The 20299-nt window shown below is 47.7% G+C and overlaps 7 protein-coding genes across 7 annotated transcripts; 3 read left to right on the top strand and 4 right to left on the bottom strand.

The window, feature by feature from the left end:
• Window positions 1-360: 360 nt before the first annotated feature.
• On the top strand, window positions 361-2283 carry TRUGW13939_06150 (uncharacterized protein; the record flags this gene model as incomplete). Its single annotated transcript, XM_035489306.1, has 4 exons — window positions 361-425; window positions 495-688; window positions 746-2067; window positions 2131-2283. The coding sequence occupies 4 exons, from the start codon at window positions 361-363 to the stop codon at window positions 2281-2283; spliced, it is 1734 nt and encodes a 577-aa protein (XP_035345199.1).
• A 3704-nt stretch (window positions 2284-5987) lies between these two features.
• On the top strand, window positions 5988-9945 carry TRUGW13939_06149 (uncharacterized protein; the record flags this gene model as incomplete). Its single annotated transcript, XM_035489305.1, has 2 exons — window positions 5988-9033; window positions 9083-9945. The coding sequence occupies 2 exons, from the start codon at window positions 5988-5990 to the stop codon at window positions 9943-9945; spliced, it is 3909 nt and encodes a 1302-aa protein (XP_035345198.1).
• A 1693-nt stretch (window positions 9946-11638) lies between these two features.
• On the bottom strand, window positions 11639-12406 carry TRUGW13939_06148 (uncharacterized protein; the record flags this gene model as incomplete). The annotated part of the gene is made up of 2 exons (XM_035489304.1): window positions 11639-11730; window positions 11791-12406. The coding sequence occupies 2 exons, from the start codon at window positions 12404-12406 to the stop codon at window positions 11639-11641; spliced, it is 708 nt and encodes a 235-aa protein (XP_035345197.1).
• Window positions 12407-15319: 2913 nt separating this feature from the next.
• TRUGW13939_06147 (uncharacterized protein) lies at window positions 15320-16054 on the top strand (the record flags this gene model as incomplete). The annotated part of the gene is made up of 2 exons (XM_035489303.1): window positions 15320-15726; window positions 15787-16054. 2 exons carry the CDS (start codon window positions 15320-15322, stop codon window positions 16052-16054), a joined length of 675 nt encoding a protein of 224 aa, XP_035345196.1.
• A 139-nt stretch (window positions 16055-16193) lies between these two features.
• On the bottom strand, window positions 16194-17249 carry TRUGW13939_06146 (uncharacterized protein; the record flags this gene model as incomplete). The annotated part of the gene is made up of 1 exon (XM_035489302.1): window positions 16194-17249. One exon carries the CDS (start codon window positions 17247-17249, stop codon window positions 16194-16196), a length of 1056 nt encoding a protein of 351 aa, XP_035345195.1.
• Window positions 17250-18026: 777 nt separating this feature from the next.
• Window positions 18027-18379, bottom strand: TRUGW13939_06145 (uncharacterized protein; the record flags this gene model as incomplete). Its single annotated transcript, XM_035489301.1, has 2 exons — window positions 18027-18104; window positions 18203-18379. 2 exons carry the CDS (start codon window positions 18377-18379, stop codon window positions 18027-18029), a joined length of 255 nt encoding a protein of 84 aa, XP_035345194.1.
• A 510-nt stretch (window positions 18380-18889) lies between these two features.
• Window positions 18890-19880, bottom strand: TRUGW13939_06144 (uncharacterized protein; the record flags this gene model as incomplete). The annotated part of the gene is made up of 5 exons (XM_035489300.1): window positions 18890-19176; window positions 19232-19266; window positions 19301-19417; window positions 19491-19807; window positions 19860-19880. 5 exons carry the CDS (start codon window positions 19878-19880, stop codon window positions 18890-18892), a joined length of 777 nt encoding a protein of 258 aa, XP_035345193.1.
• Window positions 19881-20299: the final 419 nt, after the last annotated feature.

The raw sequence follows: 20299 nt of genomic DNA, 5'->3' as shown, positions 1-20299 counted from the left end.
TTTGTTCGTGAGTTGGAATCCCTCTTGATCATCGGACTGTCCGGTAGCGTTTCATGGTAGACTGGACGAACACGAGCGCTCGAGATGAGTCAAACAACTTTTTTTTTTGGTAGGACAAAGAGCAAAGGTAGCAAAAGCGGGCTAAGACTAGTGCGGGCAGTTGCTGCCTCAGGCACCCGTGCTTCCCCGCCGGAGCTGCCTGCAATACAGCTCGAAATTTCCAGAAGCTCTGGATCGTTTTGCTCATGTTCTTAAGTGCCACAGTTCGCCCAGAGAAAAAAAGTCTTCTCCCAAAAAAAACCCTCCGCACTGCATCACTCACTCAACACCCGCCACCATCACCGCTGAGAATTTACTAATATGGCGGACGCACTGAAGGCCGAGGGCAATAAAGCCTTCTCTGCCAAAGATTACGCCACTGCCATGTACGTACCTTTCTCCCCCCTCCGGCCCCTGTCTGCTTCAACAACTTCAGTCGCTAACAGGAGGTAAAGCGACAAATTCACGCAGGCTATTGCCATCGAACCCCAGAATCACGTTCTGTACTCCAACCGTTCAGCAGTCCACGCTGCTCTGTCAGATTACCAGCAGGCTCTTGATGACGCTAACAAGGCTACCGAAATCAAGCCTGACTGGGCCAAAGGCTGGAGCCGTAAAGGAGCCGCTGCGCGCGGACAGGGCGATTTGCGTACGTCTTGAATAAAATATGAGTATCTACAGATGGGCTAACTCGCACATTATTTAGTTGCCGCCCACGATGCTTATGAAGAGGCCCTGAAATTGGAACCCAGCAACGAGCAGTTCAAGTCAAGCTTCAACGCAGTCAAGCGAGCCATTAACGCCGAGGCTCAAGCCGATGGCTTCGAGGGAGACCCAACTGCTGGGCTGGGCGGCATGTTCAACGACCCGCAGCTCATTCAAAAGCTTGCCAGCAACCCCAAGACCTCCGCCCTGCTCGCGGACGCTGATTTCATGGCAAAGCTGCAGCGGGTAAAGGAGAACCCGAACAGCGTCGGAGAAGAGCTGCGCGACCCTCGTTTCCTGCAGGTCATGAGCGTACTGCTTGGCATTGACATGCAATTCGGCGCACCTCCAGGTGGTGCTGATGCACCGTCTGGCGCCACTGAGGTGGAAGAGGATGTACCAATGCCCGATGCTCGTCCCAAGCCTGCAGAGACCAAGAAAGAGCCCGAACCCGAGCCCGAAGACGAGGAGGCCGCTACGAAGAAAAAGGCCCAAGAAGCCGGTGATGCCGAAAAGAAGATTGGCAACGACTTCTATAAGAAGAAGCAGTTTTCAGAGGCCATCGAACACTATCAAAAGGCGTGGGAACTCAACAAAGACGCAACCTATCTCAACAATATTGGAGCGGCCAAATTCGAAAGCGGCGATTACAAGGGAGCCATCGAGACTTGCGAAGAGGCAGTCCAAGAAGGCCGCGAGCACCGTGCCGACTTCAAGACCATTGCCAAGTCGTTTGCTCGCATTGGCTCGGCCTACGAGAAGCTAGAAGATCTGGCCCAGGCAATCGAATACTACAACCGTTCTCTTATGGAGCACCGCACCGCCGATGTCCTAAACAAGCTTCGCGCCGCTGAGAAAGCCAAGGCCAAAGCCGAGAAAGACGCCTATGTGAGCCCAGAGGAGGCCGAAAAGGCTCGTGAATTGGGCCAGAAGAAGTTCCAAGAAGCCGACTGGCCAGCCGCTGTCGATGCGTTTACTGAGATGACCAAACGAGCCCCAGAAGATCCTCGTGGGTTCTCGAACCGTGCGGCTGCCCTGATCAAGCTTATGGCTTTCCCACAAGCTGTGCAGGATTGCGACGAGGCGACCAAGCGCGATCCTTCATTCATCCGTGCGTACATTCGCAAGGGTCAGGCCCTCCTTGCCATGAAGGAGTACAACCAGGCTCTTGACGCTATCACTCAAGCGTCCGAACACGACACCACTGGCAAGAACACGAGGGAGATTGAGCAGCAACAACAAAAGATCCTGGAAGCGCAGTTCAGTGCTCGCGCTGGCGAGACCGAGGCCGAGACGTCGGAACGAATCCAAAACGACCCTGAGGTAAGGCCATCAGCAATGAACCCTTAAAAAGATATTGCATAAACTTGAGACTAATGTGTACAGATCATGTCCATTCTCCAAGACCCGGTGATGCAAAGCATCCTTCAGCAGGCCAAGAGCGACCCTGCTGCTTTGCAGGAGCACATGCAGAACGCCCAAATACGCAACAAGATTCAGAAATTGGTTGCGGCTGGTGTGATTCGCATGGGTCGGTAAATGGTTGAGCATGACGAATTTGAATTAGTTGACAATGGTTTATACTTTATTTCACGATCAATTTGGTAAATTCCTGAGTACTAATTTTTACTAACGCATCAATTGATGTTGTAAATTGGTTGCCACGGCTTCAAGTATTATAGTTCAATGTTGATCCTTGGACGTGTGAGAACCTTTCTTGCATTACGATGCATCAATATGTAGGACGAGAATAGTGAACAATAATATCAGTTGTTTAAAAAAAAAAAGGATACGTTATTATTCTTACTTATAGAATAAAAAACTATAAATTCAATGTAATATCAATGGATATATACTTTTGAAGTTGTATAGGGTTGAGTAGATCAACCGACGTTCATCCACGATATTGGCAACCATGGAACGCAGTGGACCAGTCCCATAATTACGTAATTCCCAGAAGAAACCCATTATTAACTACAGAGTATCATGTTGCAAAGAAGACAAAAGTATTAAGGTTCAGGCGCCCAGCATGACCACGAAACCGTCACGGTGGTCCGGGTTTAAACTCAGGCGTAGTAAATTTAGTTGGACCCCTTGCATCATGCGGAGAGTCAGCATTTTAATTTGCGTAAAATGTTAACAGGTATCATTTAATCAGTTGATATGAATTTCTTTTGTAAATTGGGTTTATGATTTGAGAAACCTTGTTGGGTGTCACTCGTGGGCGGCCTGCATCCAGACGTAAGACTTACCCGTGCGCTGTACGGGGTATGAATATGATGTATCTCATAATATATTCAGCCTTTATTTGCAGTTTAGCAGACTGGTAATTGGCTGATACGCAAGGTGTTTTTCTCCATCCATAAATCTATACCTTTAATTTCCACAATAATAATTGATGCCATCAGTGGACACTAGTTGACATGTGATATATAGTATATTCGATCTACTCCGTAATGTGCCGAATAAGAATAATGTCGACATCGATGATAAGACGCGGTAATAATAAGAACGTTGTTTATAACAGCCGTTACTATAGTATAAACTATAAATTAAATTAACTGACTGACTCATATTAGTGCTTAAGAGTTACAAGGGTTATCCGCCAGTCTTGATCATAATTTAATAAGAACGGGTCAACCCTGAGGCCCAACCGCGAGCAGGCAAGACGGCGGGGCAGACGTTGAATTATTAAATATCCAAGCGTACTGCGTACGTACTTATTTATATTCAAGTAAATAATACTAATAAAAAGTGAATATTTGCCAGTACGTACCAAGGCCAATGGTAAAAATAGCGGAATAATAGAAAACGTAATCGAGTCAGGGGTAGCATATAGTAATGTTAAATGTACACGCACGGCGGCGGCATGGCGCCGCTGCCTGACTCAACAAAAGATGACATGGAGTCGAATCAATCGATTGATCACGATCAGTGTTTACGGAGTTGGTACTAAATAATATACTAAACAAAATGCGACGTGCTGATTCTGGATCGGTCTAGCCCCAACAAGCCAAGGCTGAAACACGATCAAATGGCTCGTGCAGCGCATTATTTACTACGTACTACTACTTACTACATACGAAGCACTAATGTGCCTTGCTTTATAGATGATAGGCGTGAATACGACTGAGCGTGGGGGATGCGTTCAATTGATTGAGTATTGTTTTTTGTGGTTATTATTATTATTATCATACTATATTATTGAGATACGAACACGTCGGCCGACGTGTCAGTGACGACGCAGCCCCTTTTCATATGCTATCATGTTATCATTACCGAGGGAGGATGCTGGCTGGACATTGGAATAAAGACTGCACAGCACCGCCATGCATGCGACGACAACTGTCAATAGTAATATTAATAGGTAGATCAATAATACTTCCTAGTAATAATAGTAATAATATTCATAAAAATATAAAGAACACCGCAGTTGTTGGACAAAACGGGCAACCGCGCCAAGACCGGCTGGAGCGCTCCTTCCCGAATCCCGGCAGCTCCTGCGCCGCCGATCACCAGCTTTTTGCTCTTGGTTTCTGTTTCTGTCCCTGACTTCTCGGACCTCTCTCTCGCGCACGTTCTGCCACTACGATAGATTGATGCTTAGCCTGACGCTGCGACGTCAACTTCCACCTCCTGTTCTCGCCATCGGAGATCTATTAGGACTATTATTACGATGGAGATCCGTCGGGGAACTCGCGCGCTCATCCATGATCCCAGTCAGCCTCATCCCGGTCCTTTATAGTGCCAACTATCAATTCTGGCATTATTACCGCGTCGTGTCGTACTCGCTCTGTACAACTAGAATTATGGAGCCAAGAGCGCGGTTTCTGTCAAGACTCAACAGCCAACGCAGGGACTAATAATACACACCCTTGCCGGCCCTCACGGTCAGCCTCCCTGGCAGCTGCACAGGTTATCGGCCGTCAGCACCACGCCACAGCTGGTTAGTGCAGGGCCTAAGAGACTTCGCGTCAACTCTCCATCGTGCATCTGCCAATCAGCCAGCGCAATGGTAGTCTGGCCGGCCATGTTCCAATTGGCCCAGGGATGCTTCTCTTGTGATTTGCTCCTCGTTGTGCTCAGCCTGCAGGCTGCGGGTGACATTCAAAGGCAACAACGCAAAAGTCTCAGACTGCAACATGCAGATGAACAAATAGGTGGAACAGATGGACGTTACAGGTGAAAAAAAAAACAAAAGCAAAAAAAAAAGGAGAACCCTGTGGAGACCTGTCTACCGGCCGCCTCTCCTGAGCTACTCGGAGCTAGCCTCTTAAGATCCAGAGAAAAAAAAAGCATAACACGGTTAACGACTGTCGGCACGAACCTATGTGGCACCCAAACTACTTTAGATTGTTATCCACTCGAGCTCGAGCAGCGGCAAACCAACAGCCTACTAAGGCGACAATTCGAGCAATTGACCCCACTGTATGACCGATTTCTGCGTTCTGCTCCGTTCTCCGTATTCCCAAGGCTCGCAGCTTGCATGATTGCGTCTAGTTCCCCTGATCAGGATTTTAGCTAGGCCCTTAAGATGCGCGGGGTGGAGCTTCAATACCATCGTGGAACCCATTTCCACTCCCCCGGCACCGCCATACGTATTGATTCCACCTGAACTTTCCCCCCCTTCTTCTCTACGTTTTCTTGTGCTTCGAAGGCAAGATTCAGGTTCTTTTCCTGTTGATCCGAGCCACTTGTCGATCGTTTCTGTTCTTTCCTGAGCCAAAAGTTGCCATTGATTGTATACTGGTCTAATTTCACCACCATTTCGCTGCGCCAGAGGACCATTCGATGTCCTAGCACGTGGAACTTCCTTTGAGCTCGTGACTGGTATCGCCAAAGCTCTCGTTTGTTTACCTAGGTAAAACCGCCGAAAGGAAAACACTGCAATTATCGAAAAATTGCCTGCTATCCATTGCGACCGCTTTCCTTTCCGACGCGGATAAAGGCCTCCGTAGATGAAAAGCGCATCCCGGCTAATTGTTGGTATTTACTGCAGTCTTTCGCTGTTATAGAATTTCGAATTTCGCTGGCCGGATTCTGACTTTCGACTTTTTTTGTTTAAGCCAACTCGAGTCTACCTATCGTTTCTAACTTTTCTTATCGAACAATTCCCTATTTCAACCCTAATACCAGGCCGGGCCTGCGATTCCAACTACCATTGTTATTCCGTCGAAACTGATCTACGCAAGAAATGCGGCACCTATAAATCGTCCCGAGTAAATTAAAGAGAATACAGTCTCATGGATATCGATGCGTTTCCGACGCCGCCCTCGGCGTCCACGACTTCGAGAAATATACTTCACCATCGACGAAACTCCTCCGGGGCCATATCGTCCTCACCGTCTTCACTGCCTCTGCAACGTCTTCCTCCTGATCACGATGACCATGAAAGTGGTGTCGAAACAGCCGAGGACGACACTCTGTCACCTCTTGACCCCCGTCGGTTTACCCCAACCCTACACGCCAATCTGGTCTCGGAAATCCTTTCTTTAAGGAGGGAACTCGAGAGCAAGGGCAAGGAAATCGACCATTTGGAGTCGAGCTTGGACGAATCGAGAAATGAAAACGAAACTCTCGGCGAGAGCGTATCAAGACATGCCAAGGAGAACCGCTCTCTTAAAAAGCAGATGAAGCTGCTGGAAGGCGGCACTCTCTCGGCTTTGGGTGATATTGCCAAAGAGCGTGATGAAGCTGTTGAGAATATTGCCGAGATCCGGAAAAGGTTGGACCAATCCCAAAAGAAGGTCAAGAGCCAAGAAGAAGAAGCGGACAGAACCCAGATGCTGTGGGAGCGAGACCGACAAAATTGGGATAACGAGAAAAGGACGTGGGAGAGAAAAGTGCATGTGGCTGAGAATAGGCTCAAGGCCGTTTTGAACGAAGTCGCAGCGGCGCAAGCAGCGAATGAGTTCCGGGCAAACAACAACGAGGGAGGCGGAGAGAGAGATGGAAACATGGATAGTCCTGGCATTCGGCCAAGTAGCGCCTTCGACAAGCGGCGCGCCAGTACTACCAGTTACGGCAGCGACTACGACAACGAGCCAATAAACAGTGGTCGCTTTTCTTCCATGAGTCTGATTAATTCTGCTGGTTTGAAGGGCAATGGCCTTAACCTGGCCGATGAACTAGACTTTGATGAGGAAGCTGAAGAAGAGTACATGGGCAACGAATTATTGTTTGACGAACGACCAACCTCTGTTGCTTCACAGGTTTCGTATACCATGGCCTCAAAGGCACGGAAAATCCTTGGGTTATCGAATGGGCACGCCAACCGCGCCAACATGTGTACCGTGGAAACATACCAACTGCCTGAGGTAGCCTTTGAACGCATTGAGCCTGAACTGAAATACGAATACAAAGATGCCGGCGTACAGTATACCCCTCCTCCCTCGCCTCCTTTGCGCCCGAGTGGGTCTGAAGCTGTGCTCGATAAGACCGAGGACATATATCCCATTGCTGCACCTCCTTCACCTCCGTCACCACCTCAAATGAAGGATGCAAGTGTAGGGACATGGTCTACAGAAATGATATCTACATCTTGCCAAACCGTTGACTTGCCCAGCCCACCTGGAACTCCCAGATCGGTTACTGAAAAAGGACCTGAACCAGCAAAATCTGTGATGATGTCCGCGTCTACTCAGACTGAGACGGAGGAGATTGAGGATCAGGAGTTGATTATTAGAGAAGCGGGCGCATTTGATCCAGCAAATCTTTCTGCTGTGCCAGTCATCACTATCATTCCTCCAGGATCCGAGCCTACCTCGCCAAGAAACAGTGTCGTTTTGCCGCCGCACACGAAAAGCATTTCATGCCAGACTGACGCTGCGTTGTCTCATGACATGCGCTCTGTTTCCATGCAGACGGAAGAGATTAGAATCGACAAGCGCCCTATCAAGCTTCCCGCAAGCCTCCTTCCTTCAGCAATTAACGATCAGCCAATCACAAAAACCGAGAAAGATGGCAGCTCGATACCTTTCATCTCCCCCCCTCCCCGCTCGCCATATCGAAAAGCTTCTCAGGCGAGCGTGGACAGCATGGAACAAGAAGAGAAGAGCAAACAGCCAGATCATGCCCAGGGCCTTCCTGATCGAAAATCGTCCCAGACGAGCCTGGATGCTACAGAAAAGAAAACCATGGGCAAACGACCAGATCTTGTCCAGGCATATCCAGGCAACAACGACAATGGCCCACTGGCAGAAAACGACAACTTTGACATACGACGACCGTTCCGCTCAAGCAGTCTGTTCGCAGGGTTTGACACAATCAGCGACGATGAACAACCGGACCCAGTACCCGACTTGCCTGACGTTTTCAGCGAGGATGACTTGTTTAACCGTCCAACAGCTTCGTTCACTCTGCGTTCTGGTAGGATGGTCAGCCGCCGTCCTTTGGAAGACGTCCCCCTGGAAGAAGAAGACGAGTTTGATATCGACCTACCTTCGACTCTACAGAAGAGAAGCAACTCCCAGAAGAAGAAATCCAGACCTCCGCCGCAAATAACATCGGGATCGAAACAAGCTGACATACGGCGGGCAGCACTGATTTCCAACGGCGCGGCTGCCCATCAAAGAACTCGTCCGCGGAGTCCAAGTGATCCTAGCATCGACAGTGGCTCAACTGGCACAGCAGCTCGACCTCCGCCTTTCCCTGTTCCTATCAGACACAGTTCAAGGAACGTCGCAGCTGGTTCTAGCGACGGCGCTCAAAGCCCGACACCTTATAGCAGTGGGAACAACGCATCTATCCGAAAGGCAAGACGCATCGCGAGACAGCCCACGCTGCGCAAAACTCGGTCCGCTGCCGCAGATGTGCAGAAAGTCGATCAGTATGGCCGGGCTCGCAGTCGGTCCCCTCCTTCGATCTCTACAGCGCCTGATAGTCCTCGTTTCCCGGGCCCGTTGCCAATAGATGAGATGCCTCGTGTGAGGCGGCCCCCAAGAAGGATTCCATCTAGTCGTCCCAGATCAGCTTGGTCTCATACACACACCGTGGAAGAGTCCCCCGATCATATCCAGCCAACAAGCGTTGTAGATGCCATTGCCCAAACTATGGTGGGTGAATGGATGTTCAAATACGTTCGTCGACGGAAATCTTTTGGCATGTCAGACACCAAGGAGACATGGGAGCTTGGTAAGAATACCACCGAAGAAGTCTCGGCCAATATCAACAGCACTGGTGTCCGGCATAAACGATGGGTTTGGCTGGCGCCATATGAGCGTGCTGTGATGTGGAGCAGCAAGCAACCCACGAGCGGCCCTGCTCTTTTGGGTAAAAGCGGGCGCAAACGTATGTTCCTTAACTCCCTTTTGATATTCATTTTCTGACCACAAAATAGTCACCATCCAGTCTGTGCTAGACGTCAAAGATGACACGCCATTCCCCAAAGGCTCAGCTCCGCCAACCCAATTTAACCGGTCGATTCTTATTCTTACGCCTCAACGTGCTCTGAAATTCACGGCAATGACGGTTGAACGCCATTATGTATGGCTGACAGCTCTATCCTTCCTGAGCCATTCTTCTCTGGGTGCAAACGAACTGAGTACAATACCGCCCGTTCCCCAGGAAGAATATGGAGCGCCGCCTCCTCCAGCCTTGCGTCGCAACCAGATACGTGATTCGATACGAGTCGCCAAGGGAAAACCTCGACCTCAGCCTAGCAAACGAACATTCACTGGCAATGTAATGCCTACGCCTGAATATCCCAGTGCCGGATTCGACCTAGAGCCGATCATGGATGCAGCTGATCCTCCCAGCGTGCCCCGATACGGCACTCATAATCGCAAGCGCAGCAACACAGCACCCAGGGCTCCTCCACCACCAAATGCGTTCCGCAGTTTCTCTAGTCACGCGACTCTTCCGTCAAATTACAGTGTGATGACGGCTAACTCATCCGATATCTACGCGCCATCATCCATTGGGGCTTCCGGGTTGACCAGTGGGCAAAGCAGCATCAGCCGTCGGACTTCGGAAGCAAGTGGGCCGTCCAGCATTGCCACAAACAACTTTTTCGATGCTGTGGGCACGATACGCATGGAGGCTTTTATTGATCGCGTTGAAGCTACTTCTGCTCAGAGCCGCGGGCAGCGCAGTCGAGGTCGACGCAGGGGCGAGCCAACCCATTACGAGCCGGACTTGATGCGGTCCGAGGCTAGCAGTGAGGTCTTCTATCGGAACGATGATCTATTTCGCGGATTCTAGACTTTGATCTATTTACATTCCTATTTTTGTATCATACTTAGACCACGGATGTTTGTCCGTGATAAACTTATTTTTACATTCTTCTTCATTTTATCATATATTTGCCAATGTCAGGTAAACAGCACTGGCGTGTTATTCAAGGCTTGATACCATGTACGTTTAGATAGCGAAGTCAATCAATGCATGTGGTTGAAATGTCAAGATGTTGAAAGACCAATAAGCAGAAGTAAACCTCAATAATCAATAGATTAGATTAGAAATCTATTTAGGAACACGGCAATGTAATGAGGATATCTGATTAGATACACATGTGTAGCTAATCAACATACCCATTCCAAAGTTCGCACAAAAAAGATGCCTTGAAATGTCAACCGGCCTGTAGGATTCCTTAATCCCGAATGTCATTTCGCTGGCAGTACGTTTACCCCAGAACCAGGGAAAGGCTATTCATAGACCATCGCCCAGAGAACAGGCCCGCAAAGAATATTGAACCCCTTTTTAAAAAAAAGGTTTGATCCAGTCTCCAACCTCGGACGAGTGTCATCGGATTCTCGCTTTGATCGTCTCCTGTCAGGGCACGCTTACTTTATCCGTAAGACTTTAATCACCCTGTGAATAAGTCATTTTATGGGACTCGTCAATGAGCGTTTTTCAGCCCAGCCAAGGATGGATGTTTGTGCCGTGTGCGTGATCGTGTCTGGTTGCCATTCCTGGCCCCGCTCTGCAATAGGTCTACAGAGCTCTTCATAGGCCATACACACCAGTCGGGTCTGTTGGCAATCAGGCAATGCCTGGTGATTCAACCCGACTAGGCTGTGTCGAGGAAACATGATAGGAAACAGCATTTCGAGCTTCAGCGGAAACATCTTCCCTCCTGGTAGTCGATCATTGAGATTTGGCCGAAGGATTTTGACCATGGGGATGCAATTTTTATCCGGTGGAAGAAGATTGAAATATCCACCTGACTCCAGGAATTCTCTTAGAATCACCAAGTCAAAGCTATGGGACCCATAGACAAGGATGACCGTGTCTTGGGTGATCCCTACTTCTTGGATCTTAGAAGCCACTTCGTCGACATTCATGTGGCTAATTTCCCGGCGTGAGGAATAAACCGCTTTTTCTTTGCGAATGCTCATAAGGACAGGAATGGAATGTCTAGACCTGTTGGTGCGATATGGTTTATTGTACGATGATTAATAGTCGTATTTATCAGGACGTTGCCTGAAACCTGTTCGATCATAGCAAATTCCCAAAGTTGACGTGACGAAGGTGAATATTCGTCATCCAAGACAATTAGATCGGTCCCAGGTCTTTTGCTTTCTTTGATTTCTTTGGCTCGGTTCTGCACAATTTTGTATTTATCGTGGACTGTTCACTCTCTGCTGGTTGCGGACTTGAACATTTTTCTCAAAAGTTCAATGTCTTCGGCCCCTTTTCCCCTTCCTAATATCTCAGTGGATAGATGGATAAAGCAGCTCTGGTACCTACGGAAATGGGGCCTTACGCAGCCCTTGATTCCGCAGACTGTGACTGGCTCTTGATGAGGATGTATATTGTTCAGTCTTAGTAACGTTAGTAGACGGTACTGGATTAAACATCCAACACAACGTCCACTAAGAAGAAACCTAAAACCAGGTGCTTTGACTTTCTCGAGGCGAACGGTATCCAAATCAATTATTGTTTCAGTTGGACATCACTCAAAACACATCGTAGCTTCTCCTCCAGTAGGGCCACTACACCTGAGGCCCAGATTTGTAAACCGGAACCCGCCATCCTTGTTAGAACCTATTGCATCGAAACTCAGTTAGACTGATGTGTAAGGGGTAAAGAGTAGAGTTGACATACTCCAGAGAAGATTATTTACTTGAAGGATTTGTAGGCGATGTTCCTTACTAAGGATTCCACGGTCAAATTCGTAATCCGGAAGGTCCTCGTCATCGTCATCAATATCATTCTCATCAGAAGTGCTCTTCGTATCAATGTCATCAACCTCATAATCACCGCCAGTGTCCTCCAAGGCACCATGCTCGATAATTTCCCGATACAAAGGGAATTCGCTATAAAGTGGAGGCTGGGTCGCTGGTTCTGGAGTAAATTCCGTAGACTCATCAATGTGGCCATGCTTGATATGTAAGCTGCGATGCTCTTTGATCTTGAATGCGGTCAATGGTTCTCTTGTGATAGCGACCACACACGTGTCCACAGGACAGAAGAAGAGTTTTATCTGCCGATGGTTTGGACTCTCGGCATGTTGCCGAGCTTCTCGTGGAGATGCAAACCGGTCAATACATCCTATCCGTGGACATAGAAAGTGCTTAGTATGGACTTGTCCATGTTTCTTTGCATATGCTATATCGTAGAAAAGCTTGTCGCAATTAAACTCCTCGGCCAAAGGACACAGAAGTGTGGTCCCCAAGTGTATATTTGAGTGGGTCTTTGCCTGGGTAGCTGTAGAGAACATTTTGGAACAATCGTGTTGTTTCGCCAGGGGACATGGATGTATTTTTTGTATTTTATTAGTGTGCGACAATGAGTGAGCGTTTGCAGAATGTTGCCTTGAGAATGTTTTAGCACAATTGTGCTCCTCAGCTAGCCCTCATGGAAACCTCTCCTTTGACTGCTCATGCACATGTGAGTGTCTGTCTGCATTCCTTTTCCTTGAAAACGTTTTAGAGCAATTATATTCCTTGGCTAGAGGACATGGAAATTTCTCCCCAAAGTGCTGACGCGCGTGTGCTCTTGCCTGGCGAAAATTTGAGAACTTTAGGGAGCAGCCGAGCTCCTTGGCCCGAGAGCATGGATATGGCAGACTATTGTCATGCATAACCTCGACATGCTTCTTTAGATGAACCTTGTGGACAAAAGTAGACGTGCATCCAGGTTCTGGACAGACTTGCTGTCGTGGGCGATGCTGGTGCTTAACATGGTTTTGTAATAAGCCCCAGGACGAGAAATTTCTTTTGCAACCGTCCTCAGTCACAATGGGACAAGGAATTTCCTGTCCCAAGTGATGAGAAGAGACATGGTTTCTGACTTGGGAAGGACCCCGGAATGTGTCCGTGCAGTTGAAAAACGGGCAGATAATTAAACCATCTCTGGTCCTTTTGTAATAAGACTTATGGCTAACAATAGCATGATTGGAAGCCTCAACTTCGGTGTTGAATGTCTCATCGCAGAGTTCTTCTTCTGCATAGATGCACGGAATTGCCTGAAGTCAAGATCTTAGTCTATTATTCCTCCACAGATGACCAAAAACGGTTTGCTTACCATTTCGGCTATGGTTGATCAGTACAGTGACGAAAATGAACTGAGATAGGTGATGAATGACCTAGGATAGATGATGAACGAGGATAGGAGATGACCTAGGACAGGTAAGAAATTTGATGCTGCCTAGAAGAGAAGACTTTTCTTTATTTGCATGGCAGGCATTGTTTGATATGCCACCGCCCTGATGTGCCACCGCCTGTTCATTATAGATCCATAACTCTGAATATAGATAGTTAACGCCTCCCTTCAAATAGGCCACTTACAATTTCTTTGTATGTATAGCAGGCATTGCCTGATATGCCACTGTCCTGACGTGCCACCGGCTGGTTATAATCGATTCATGACTTTGTAGATAGACTGTCAATACTCCCCTAAAACAGGACACTAACAATTCACAGCCATTCTACCCAAGTAAACCTGAATTATGCCTGAATTTTAAAAACAATGTTTCCTTGATGGCTTTGAGATTTTATGTAGTGAGTGAGTGTACTTATCAGTTATTTTTTTTGCTTCAAATATTGTTTTTATAGGTTAAATTCTACAATTATCACCGGAACTTACCGATTTCTGCATCAAAGTAGGGCTTCTTTTAGCCTTTCTGCTGTGTAAGTTCTTAAAAATTCCTTTGTTTAATTACAGAATTGTCGAATACGACAAGCAAGAGGTGCATAAAGCTTCAGAATGTGAACCAAGAATATTATTGAATTACTTAGAAGACCAAGCTATCTAGGGGGGAAATTTCCTTTGCGTGCAAGCGGTGCTTCTTCTGGAGAAGCGCGGTCAGGTGACCTGATTCCATCGACTTACTGTCGACAAGAAGTGCTATAATAGTTTATCTGGACTTTTTTGGCTCTAAGATTAAAGACTATCAGTAATATTTTCATATACAATGTCTAGGATTTTGTGAGTGCTGCCACGCCTATATATTCCGTGGCGACGAGGCGAGCACCAATTTCTTCTTCTTTAGCAGCGTCCGCCTTTGAATAAGTCAGTTTGATAATGGAATATTGGATCAGGAGCAGCACACCGTTCGAACTTCGTAGATAGAGGAAGTGCAAATAGTAGTCAAATTGCTCGGTCTGTGCATTATTATATACTTAAAGGACTCTCCGCCAAAGCTTTTCAACAACTATCACTCTCGCCTTTAGGATAATGGATATGCTCTTCCGATTCGAACGGGATCAAAATTAAGGCTAGGAGTAACTGCGCTTTACCGGATTCATATTCGTATATGAAAGTGTTTACGCTTTGATTCCGGCGCTGGTAAATGCAGCAGATTTGATCCCTTGATCCCGGATGTCTCAGTGCACATGCATCAAGATGCATCACGTTCAAAAGCGGTCCAAGATGGAGCAGGGAACGCATCCACAACTCAGAAACAGCGTAGAAAAGCATGGTAAGAAAAAGCCTTTCATAACCTCACTGTCATTCGGATACGATAGAACCGTATTTGCTAGTCCCTAGAGATTTCACAAAATTCCAAGTCAGCTCTGCGTTCTCATCAATTTGCGCTAGTATTCAATATTTGGTCTGGAATCACCATAACTACTTTGCGTGAGACAGTTGATATTGTTATATTGATTATCAGTGATAGTAATTGTATTTACAATTTCTGCAGCTGATAGCATAGTACACCAATGGATTGAACAGAAAATCGCTCCAACATAGGATACTAACATAGAGAAATGCTGTCTAGTGTCAAGCAGCAATGTTTCTAGCAATGGGGGCTGTAGCAATTGAAATTAGGGAATTTGAAGTCTTCATGTATATTTTATCAACTTTGACATCTGATGGAAACCTTTCTTCTTGCACTTTTATGTAAACCGTACTATTAATGATCCCCACGTGCTAAATACGTCAATTGACACATAAATTGATGTATTATTATTATTATTATCATCAACCAATAGGTTACATTCTTCCCCGATCCTAAATAGGATACGCGCTGTTGTTCCCCGCCGCCCGATTAGGAAGTTGTTTTTGCATCTCCTTATAATTGGCTAGTTCTTATACATGTTAGTATCAACCATTGATTGATATAAAATTATAAATTAGCCCACGATTCCTTTTAAAACCCCCCCAAGTAAATTCCGTTCCAAGAATAACAATGCCGCCCAAAAACATCACCATCAGCGTGTCCCGCGCCACCGAAGATGACACTCTACCCCTCGCCCAGGTCGAGGCCATCGGCTTCCACGACCCAACTGCCGAAGAGCCCTCGACCAGCATGGGCCGAGTCATGTTCGGCCCTCCCACTGAATCCGGCCAGTCCTTTCGCGCGCAGGAGCTGATCCAGCGCATGCGCACCATGCCCGAGGTACGCCTCTACAAGGCTGTTTCCCAGGAGGAAGGGAAAGTGGTAGGCTTTGGCGGATGGAGGTTTTATACAGAGCCCTTCCCAGAGCAAGATACCTGGGAGGATAAACCGTGGGAGTTTGCGAGGAATCCGCAGGCGTGCAATGAGTTTTTTGGCGCGATGGCGCGGACCAAGACGAAGTATATGGGTGGGCAGAGGTTTGCTTGTATGTTCCTTTTTTTTTGTCTCTTACAACTCTTTAAACATTATTTCAACAGAGTTCTAAGTAAAAATATTGCAGGGTTGGAAATCCTCGTCGTCCATCCAGACTATCAAGGCATCGGCGTCGGCAAAAAGCTGATCCAGACTGGGCTCGACGACGCCACCGCGCTGGCTCTGGACAAGGCCTATCTTGAAGCCTCCGAGGCCGGGTATCCGCTGTACAAGAAATTTGGGTGGCAGGATGTTGACCAGGTCTTGATTGATTTGGGAAAGTATGGGGGCAAGGGGGTTTGGCCGACGGTTTGCATGCGTAGGGGGGATTGATCAAAAGAGAAAAAGGGGAAAATAGTATTAGAAGAATAAAAGAACTAGTGTATCTAATTGTATCTATTTGACATGTAGTGGTAGTGGTAGTGGTAGAACAGAATCTTCCAAGCAGATTATGAACTTTATTTGAAGCCGGTTACGCCCATTTTCCGAGAAGAGCCATGACACCGGTTCCTAGCAGAGTGCAGACGACCATGAATCCCAAACTACGACGATCGTTGGTCCGGCAGGGGTCGAACAAAAAGTCTCGTGCCAGCAGTTCGACCAGACTGGTGTAGATCAGGATGCCCGCGGAGATGGAATCAAACACGCCGGAAACGATATTGGCCGTGTTGGATCCCGGGTTATAAGTATTGCGCACTCCCAAGCCGATAGCAATAGCAATCGGGGTCGTCAGTCCGTACGCCAGACACAGCACCCAGGGCAACCAGCTACTGCGCTTGAACGGAATCGCCGACATTCTCGCCCCGATACCCAGTCCCTCAAAGCTCTGGTGGAAGACGATGACCGGGTACAAGGTCGAGAACTCGTCTCCTGCAACGCCGAGATTCAGGCCGATGATGACAGAGTGGAAAATGACACCAAACTCGAGAATGAGAAACGCGGCGATTTGCTGGCGAAACGACTTTTCGGCCGCGATCGAGTCGTCATCGCGCTCCTCCTCTGCGTAGGATGTGTCTTTCGTGGCAGCGCGAGGAGAAGGAGGAGGAATTGAATGGTCGTGCTCGTGGACGACACTGGTCCTGTCGTCGGTTTTGTTGATTCCGTATTTGGACTCGACGTACAGCTCAGCAGTGAAATCCATGAGGAAAATGACGGTGATGGACGCAAGAACAATGGCCGGCGGCCACGAGTATACCGCCCAGTTCCCAGTCAAGCCCACGCAAGACGCCGGACCGATTTCATCGTACGCAGGGTCGAGCAGGTGAACAAAGGCAGTGGCTAGGATGACTCCTGTGCCAAAGTAGCGTGCAAAGAGGTACACGTACACGGGCACTTTGACTTTCTGTACACGGTTTGCTACGACGGGGAAGAACGTGGCCAGCGTCGAGCAGATCAAAATGACAAAGATGGCAGAGATGCGGGCTCCCATGTGTCCGTTGTACTCGTTGCCTCCGGCATTGAGATAGCAGACGACCTGTGCCATGTCGGCATTGTCGAGATCGACATTGTTGGGATCGAAGCTAGCCATGACTTGCTTGAGTAGAGGAAGGAGATGAGACTGTCTGACAACTAATTGATGAGTACTCGGGAAAAGAGAGAGGCGGCTCTATGTTTATATGCGCCGCCACGAAGAGAAAATTTTCAACGAGGACCTTGCGACCTGGTCATCGTATTAGCAAACAAAACTACCCTGGAGTCTAGAAGGCGGATGCAGCCGAACAAAGGCTTGACTGGACCTCCCAGGAACCTTGGAGCTAGACCAGCCATGGCCTATCAAAGTCCGCATGACTAGTTAGCGAGGTGGGTGATGCTAGGGCAAGGAACAGGCGCGGCGTTCACCGAGCCAGCTAGATATGTGGTTGGCGGTTGCTCGCAAGGTGCTCGAGGACCTTGGGAGAAGCTGACAAGACAGGCGATTGGGGCGCTTGTTGCGCATTTGACATCTGTCAAAATCAGAATTTTCTGAAACAAGATGCAAAGAATAAAAAGAAAAATAAATCGAAGCCCATAGACGCTTTTTTTTCTTGGCTTTTTTTTTTTAAAAAAATGCGATTGTTCTATATCAGCCGCGACTGGCGGTATCAGCATTCTTGCAGCAATGTAAAGGACAAAACCCGACAAGTTTGTAATATATGACAATGTGACTGTACAATGCAACGAAAACATGTCTATCCTCCAATCACCCCTGTCTCTGCGTATATACCAATCAAGGGGCCGGTTAAATTACACCCCGGCCTGGGTTTAAGACATCGGATATTATCCACCGGCCTTGACCACCACGACGGTCCTCGTTGTTTAAAAAAGCTTATAGCTTAGCAGCATCTTTGACTTCGCCAATTTTCAGCTTGGGGCTGTATTTTTTCAAGACGGAATCGTTGTGGTACTGTGCGATAATTAGTCCAAATACTAACACGCACGACAGACAGACTGGGCAATAGACTAGGCTTTAGACGTCGAAAGGAGAGATAGAGAGAGACTGACCTTCCAGAACTGCTTCGACGCATCCTTGCCGGCCACGCGCTTTAGGATCTTGCTGCCACCGGGGTGCTCGTCGACAAACTTGGTCACGTCATAGACGCCGCTGTCGATGATGATCCAGAGGCCGTTCTCGTCGTTCTTGTGGCTAGCCACATCGGCGGGCGTGTATTTCTCGGACATGGCGATGTTATTCTGGTTTGTTTTTGACAGTTTGTTCCTAATAAAAAGAGTTGGGTTCTGAGCTGGGGACGGGGAGGTTGATATGCGGAGAAGTTCGGTGGGTCTTGGAGTTTGTGCCGAGGTCCGCTCGGGTTTTACTAATCTCCCTTTTCCTATAGGCTCTGAGCATTTGAGGATTACTTCAAGTATTTATGTAGATGGTTTCATATTATTTTGGACTTCATGTTATAGTGCACTTTAAACAGTGAATAACACCTTGTGGTAGACACATGTGATCGACAAATCCAACTATGTAGATAGATAGATAGCCTTAAGGTATTTCGCACATGGTGCAAAGTGACCTACCCAGCAGTTCCCAGGGTTTGCACTCAGAAAATACAGACACTTGGACAATCTCCCTGGCATCTGGAGGCCCTGCTTCTCATGTGGGCCTGAAGTTGGTGGTAATCTAGTCGGATACAGAGCGGTACGCACCGCCCCCCCTCAAAAAGCGCGATTCGTTGGTATAAATTATTTCTTGCTCCGCTCTCCAGCTGCTCCCTCGCCCTTGGGCACCTTTCTGTCAACGCCCAACGTTTCCAATTCCTTCTTCTTGTGATAATCAACCAGCCATTCAGCCTGTCCTGTCCAAGAGTGCTTAGCTTGCCGATACCCAGAAGCCTCCGCCCATTCTTTCCGTTCTAGAGACAGAGGCAGAACCGGAAGAACTTTATCAATATCCATTTTGTTACAGTATAGAGAGGATAACTCCAGTTCAGGCGGATCGTTCTTAGTGTACTTCGGGCTTTCTTGTGTTTCTTAACCTTAACCCAGTTAGAAAAAATATACTACAGAGGTGCAGCCACGACATACCGTTCCCAACAATAACGCATTCGATCTTTGCCTTCCTAGTCAGATTTTGAGTAACCGTAGTCATCAGACAGTTCTTCATAATCGGTCTCAACGTCGGGGTCGGAGTCGGAGTCAGAGTCGTCACTCGCCTCAGTGAAGTCCTTCGCGTCATATACCTGGGCAACGGAGAATCTCTCATATTGAGCCCTAAGTGGTTCTTAGGACATACGGACCGGACCGCATCTACTGTAAGAACGGCAGGTGCATTTCTACCAGTCACATGACCTCTTTCCTGACAATCCGACCCTTCTTCTCACCCTTCATCACAGCGATAATGTCTTCCAAGGTTTCCGGACGAATGTAAACAACATAGAGACCCGGTGTTAACTGGTCATGGTAATAGAACTTCCCTTCACTCTCGAATATCAATCCGCTATCATGGGAACGACTCGTCTCACACATGATTGGAGTGCAGTTTTTAAGACCATATTGGGCAGCAAGAGCGTATCCAAAGCCGCTTTCCGCAGCCCACTCATTCTCATAGTCAAGCATTTTCGGGTCCATTGTCCACCTAGGCGGCGGGCTCACCGAGCGATTCTTCAAAGCGCAACGTTAATATGTTGGCGATAATCATATCTTGTGGACTTACCGAAGAATTGGCATCAGCCATGAGGACAGATTTAACCTTGCAGATGAACTAGGTGTAGAGGGCAAGAGGTGGTTGTTTGGTGTGGAAAGTGTCGAGTGGGAAGTGTCAATAATACTGGAAGGATCAAAATGACGTCTATCATTCTTGCGTCCTCCGTGGCCAATCACGCATGGCCAAATGATGACTCATTTCGCTCTGTTGATATTCACGTTTTGAATACCACTTCCCATTAGCTTCACCTTCATGTGTTAGCGAGGGTTCAAGGGTAGTCATTCGTTATTTTATGTCATGTGTTGTGGTGAGTCTTGCTAGGGGTGTTTTATTGATCTCGCTACGGTTGCAGTTGTAATGTTAGAATAAAAAGGGAGAATTGTAGCAGAGAAAAGCGATCAGCGCTATACAATAATCGAAGTTAATTTCCATGGTTTAAAGCATCGATC

This window comes from Talaromyces rugulosus, chromosome III, assembly GCF_013368755.1.
Source record: "Talaromyces rugulosus chromosome III, complete sequence".
NCBI lineage: Eukaryota > Fungi > Ascomycota > Eurotiomycetes > Eurotiales > Trichocomaceae > Talaromyces > Talaromyces rugulosus.
Note: the sequence above shows the minus strand (reverse complement) of the source record. Positions and strands in the feature narration are given on the sequence as shown.